Here is a 5493-nt window from a genome sequence, read left to right as displayed (position 1 = left end):
CCACGGAAAAATGCAGAATTTCAATTTTTAAGTTGTGGTAGAAATATATACAACACAAAACTTACCATTTTATCTAGTTTTAAATGTGCAGCTGAGTGGCATTAGCACAGCCACAATGTTGTGCAGCCGTCACCACCGCCGCCTCGAGGACCTTTCCAGAAACGCCCTCGTTACCCAGCACTCGCCACACCTCCTCCCGACAATTCCCACTGCACTCGTCTGTGAGAATTCTGGCCGCTCTTCGGACCCGGTATCAGTGGAAGCGGGCAGTGTGTGGCTCGTGACTGGCTCGTTTCACTCAGCATGACGTCAAGGTGCACGCTGTAGCGCATGAGCCATCTGCTTCCAGGTTCGGGCTGAACAGCGTTCCACGCTCTACCACTTCATCAGCCAACAGGGAAGCCGCTACGGACACGGCTGTGCGCGCGTCTGTTCAGATCCCTGCTTTAAATTCTCCTGCGCGTGCACCCAGAAGTCGAGCTGCAAGATCGCGTGGTAACTTTTTAATTTTTGAGGAACTTCCATACTGTTTTCCACGGCAGCTGCACCATTTTACATTCCCACCAACAGTGCACGAGAGTTCCAACTTCACCATGTAAATGCCTGATAATAAAGGGGAAAAGTCCTAAAATCTAAAACAAATTGAAACAAAAGGATCATAAATGACCGAGGTGGCAACAAGCACGGGAATAGCAATGACTCCACGCTGACACATGGGACTCTGCACGGTCCTTGTGAGAAACAGTCCACAGACAAGAGAACTACACGAACCCAAACTTCACTAACGGCGACAACATCAACACCGTGACTTTAAAGCACTTTTGCAAATAAATATACTCTTGGTAATAACCAAGATTTTCAGAAGAGAGGAAAAGAGATACGACCACTGCATTAAGCAGCTCAGAGGAGGCTGCACCGTTAAACCGGAGTGAGCAGCACAGACCCAAGCGCATGGTCCGACATGTGTCCCGGCTCCAGCCTTGGACAGGCTTAGGCAGCCCAGCTGAAACAAGCATCCCCAGCACGTGGAGCTTGGATTTAAGGACACATGCAGACCTGTCTGAAGGACACGAGAGTCAGCTCTAAGGAGCCCCCTTCCGCTGGCCACGCCAGGGGTGATGTGAGTAGCAAAAGCACCATGACCTATGGCCAGAATCAGCGCACAGAACACACAAAATCCATCGCCACACGGCGATTCACAGGGCAAGGAACGACAGGAAGGGACAGAAGCAGAGGAGCGAAAGCAAAAACACTAATTTCCACACGTGTTAAGTGTGGCTGCCTCACTTTGTAAATTGGCAATGAAAGAGTGAAACATTTACCCTGCTTTTTGAACAGAAACTATGAGTCACATGCCCCCCCGCGCCCCCCCCCCAAGGAAAGCCTTTCTTTGTACGACACCTGCTGATAGCTGTGACAGGACTCTCAGGAGCAGAAAATCATCTTTGCCACTCTACAGAATACCGATTCAGGCAAGAGTCACTAAGGGGAGATGACACCATCGACGGACGGTGACGGTGAACAGAATACTCACAAGGTGCCAAAGGCCATGTCCCAGATTACCTGCTACCACATAGGGAAATCTGTCCCCTCACTCGGAGACTTTGCTGCTACCACCACGGCCCAGTGCTGGGGTGAGCCGAGGGCTCCATGACGAACGAACTCACTGAAGGGAGGGACAATCAGGTGTAGGACACCCCCTTCAAACACTTTTTGCTAAAAACGTTGAATCTGAATCTTGAGAAATCTTCAGATCTAACTTCCAGTGAACAACATAAACAATACTAGGGAAAAACAGGCCAACTCAGAAGATGGTGGCCCTGTACGACCCGGCCTGGCCCAGCATGGGACCCCGGCCGAGGAAGTGAGGACCGGCCCACGCTGAAGGATGCGCGTCCAAGGCAAACAAACATGAAGGCCGGAGGAGCCCCGGTTTCAAAGACTCGGGATAAATGAGAAATGTGAACACAGACGGGATGCTAGATAATCTAATATAACTTAAGGGATTATTTTCTTAGCTGCTACTTCTACAACTAATTTTCAGATAATCCAGCCTACCACTCACATACACAAAGGGCATTCGGCAAAGTGTTAACTTATGAATCTAGGTGGTCGATGTTGAAACGTCTGCTCTGACGTTCTTAAATGTTTTCCTCGTATTTTAAAATTTTAATAAAACGAAGGCGGGGTGGAGGAAAAGAAAAAGCACACCCGTCCTGGCCTCAGGCTGGAGATGGGACCACAGCCTGGCCTGCCGCTCAGGAGCGAAGAGCCACTGCCGTCCGAGCCTCCCACCCTCCTCTCTGAAATGCGGGGCTGGCCCTGAGCCCGCTGTCAAACGCTCTAAGGCGTCTATGCCGCGCTTACTAAGCGGGTCCTGGGAAACGGGACGTGACCGCAACACAGCTGATCACGCAGCCACAGGACTGAGCCAAACGTCTTTTTGACGTGTTCAAAGGCAGAGTTTTAAAGCTAGAAGGGCAGAAAAGGTGACGTCGACACTAACACTGAGCCACACTCTTGGGCATGGCTTTCCACAGCAACCACGGTGGGAAATCAGGCCCACGACCCCACCGAGGCACAAGAGACAGCTGTGACCAGGGCCTACGTCCCCTCGTTACTAACCCGGCAGCACTGAACCAACTCGAAGAGTCCTGCCTCCTCTCCAGACCTCCCCATGCCGCTGGCTAGAATCAGCCCAGAGCAGAGATGTCTCCGGGTGCACGACACGTCCGAGGACACGTGACTGCAGCCTTACATGGCTTTGCTACTTCTCTCTCATCTCCCACAAAAAAATCATAATGGTCAAGCTGTACGATGAACCACAGTACACTTCTGACAAATTCGCAATGCCACATCCCTGAAGAAGTCTCCTCAGGTGGACAAGCCTCAAGGTCTCCTTTAGCGGCCAGAGGGATGGCAGACAACAACCAGGACAAGGCTGAACGAGAGTTGCGAGCAAGTGGGGCAGACGGAGCCAGACACGGGCGGCCCCTGTGCCTGAGGAGGTGATCCCCAGGGAGCCCAGAGATCGTGAGCCCGACGAGCGTTCACAGTCTTAAGCACGTCAGTTCTCTCTGGAGAACTGACTGAAAAATGTAGCTCATTCAGCTGTGACGAAGGACGGCGTGATGGCATCTACGCAAGTTCCTGGGCACAGGAACGTGGCAAGTGGGGTACTTGAACCTGAGACAGGGTTTCTGCTTCTGCGAATTTAGAGAGGCATATTTCCTGCACGTTTTTTGTTCCCACTTGGACCTACATGGCCAAGTCAGAGTCCCATCACCCTGAAGCCTCCGCGACGCGGAAAGCTCACCCTCGGAAGTCTCACGGCCGCTTTCACAGTGAGCGCCCCGCCCCTGGAGGCCGTTACCTGACATTCCCTCCAGCCTTCTGTATTCTCATCCGTTCCTCATATTGTGTGGGATTGTGCTCCTTGCTGAGGCTTAAGGCGGCATGCTTCTGGCTCTCCTCGTTGTAGCGACACAGGATGGCCTGCGAAGACAGATGACAGCGGGGGTGAGACGTGGGTGCCGGGGCCACCGCTGAGGAGAAAGGGTGATGACTGGGTTGCAGATTCAGGCTCCTGCGACAAACGTGAGTTCAAAAAAGTAGCAGAGTCTGTCACAGAAGCACCGGTCTGGGAGAGAAGCCCGAGTTCGGGTCTCAATTCCAGTGCAAACTCCGCTGGGTGAGCACAGTCGGGTGCTCACCCTCCTAGGCCGTTGTCTTCTCACGGTTACAGGGAAGGGAGGCCTTAGCGAGCACCAAGGTCCCCTTTGGCCAAGTTACTCCTAGAAGAGCCTGGGAGACGCGGGCGGAGTTCGGCATGCTGCCCAAGCACGTCCCTGTGTGTTCCCGCTATGCTGGCCGTCCGGCACTTTGGACGAGCTCGTATTTCAGAGGAGGAAGCTGAGGCCCAAAGCCAAACACAGCACCAGGACTCATGTCTGAGTCTGCCTGCAAGGCCGTTCTCATTTTGGGCCCATTTTACTCACAGTCTTAAGTCATTTGGTCTGAACACCTATGAACTGGAGACAGCCTACTGGACAATCACCTGGTGCGAACCCCACTAGGCCGGACTGTCACCTGCGATGATCACCACTGTAGCCTTAGGGCCATTTCTTCAATACACAAATCACCCTAAAAGCAACGGGGGGCAGGGGTGCAGCTATCTCCAGGTCTGAAAATGCCGCCCGAGAGTGAGAAGGGTCACGTCATCACTGTGACCGGTGAAGGGGCAGGGAGGCTGGCTGGAAATGCGCCACCCTCCAGCTTTAGGTCATTTCCTAGCATCGTGACTGGGACCCAGGCTGTGCGTCGCCAGTGGGAAACGATTGGGTTTTCTCCTTCAGCCACGTGGGCTGGGTTCAACGGATGACTGGAACGTCACCTCGCTCTGTTCTAGCCAGGCTGTTGAGTTATTCTGAAATCGCAATGATTTTAAGAGGCAGGGATTAATACCTTTCATTCATTACTGTCTGAGGTCAGAGAAATGAAGTTAAAGCATGTTGAAGTTACCTGATTACCGACTAAATTCCGGCCTACAGCGCTGTCTACACAGAGTACACACAAGAAAGAAAACGCGGGAAACGAAGGAACACGATGACACCCGGGTTTTAAAGCAGAAGGTCTGCGACGGTGCTCAAGTCTTCCCGGAGGACAAGTGCCTCAAGCTCAGCTGCTATCCCCACTCAGGACCTAGACTCTGCAGAAGCCCCTGCAGCGACCCCACGGGACTTCAACCCAGCCATCATCATCGCTTTCCTCTTCGACAAGCGCTTGCTACGGTTCGTCCCCCCGTGACATGCTGTTATCTAAGTGGGTGGCTCCAGAGCCACATACCCGGCTATCTCCGAGGTTGGCAATATAAAGAGTGTTGTCTACAGCCAGAACACACGTGGCAGTGGACCCATCTTTCCAGGCAGGCTTCCTGGAGGGAAAGACATCAGAAATACAGTCACCACCAGCATGCTAGCACTTTGAGACTCATTTCCAGAGCCGAATGGAAAGTGTCTTATACTTTAAAACGAAACGTTTCCTTGAAACTTACTTTTTTCCCGTTTCAGAGTTAGTTAACAGGTGTAAGAGCTTACTTGGTGCTAGGTACTTTCCAGACAGTGAGCATTAGTATTAAACTAAATCAGGAGACCTGAAATGTGTTTAGGAAAACAACACACACACTCCACTCACGTCTTCGCGTGGTTCTACTTACTGGCTTGAGGCTTGTTTAAGGAACTCTTCATCGGTATGCTTAAAAGTGTCCAAAAGGCATCTCTTCACGGTTTTCTCTACACTGATTACATCCCCTATTACAGAAGGAACAAGAGAGCAAACTCTTCAGGAGCGGAGGCTCGCTTCCTCCCACTGCCGTTCTGCCATGACCGAGAACGACCCATCTCCTCGCCGACGAGACAGGGCCATCTGCACTGGCTGCAGCAGTCTCCCGAGTGTAAGGGCGAGACACCTGCTTGTGCCTGGACGCTTCGCGAG

General features: G+C 52.3%; 1 protein-coding gene across 1 annotated transcript in view; it reads right to left on the bottom strand.

Annotated features, from left to right (window-relative positions):
• Positions 1-5493, bottom strand: part of ILKAP (ILK associated serine/threonine phosphatase) — a 27677-nt gene that overhangs the window by 7446 nt on the left and 14738 nt on the right. The window contains exon 9 of the mRNA XM_011379554.2: positions 3374-3495. Coding sequence (XP_011377856.1) covers positions 3374-3495 — 122 coding nt within the window. The remainder of the gene's footprint in view (positions 1-3373; positions 3496-5493) is intronic.

The sequence above is a fragment of the Pteropus vampyrus genome, unplaced genomic scaffold (assembly GCF_000151845.1).
Source record: "Pteropus vampyrus isolate Shadow unplaced genomic scaffold, Pvam_2.0 Scaffold364, whole genome shotgun sequence".
Classification (NCBI taxonomy): Eukaryota; Metazoa; Chordata; class Mammalia; order Chiroptera; family Pteropodidae; genus Pteropus; species Pteropus vampyrus.
The sequence above is the reverse complement of the archived record's forward strand: the minus strand, read 5'-3'. Positions and strand labels throughout refer to the sequence as shown.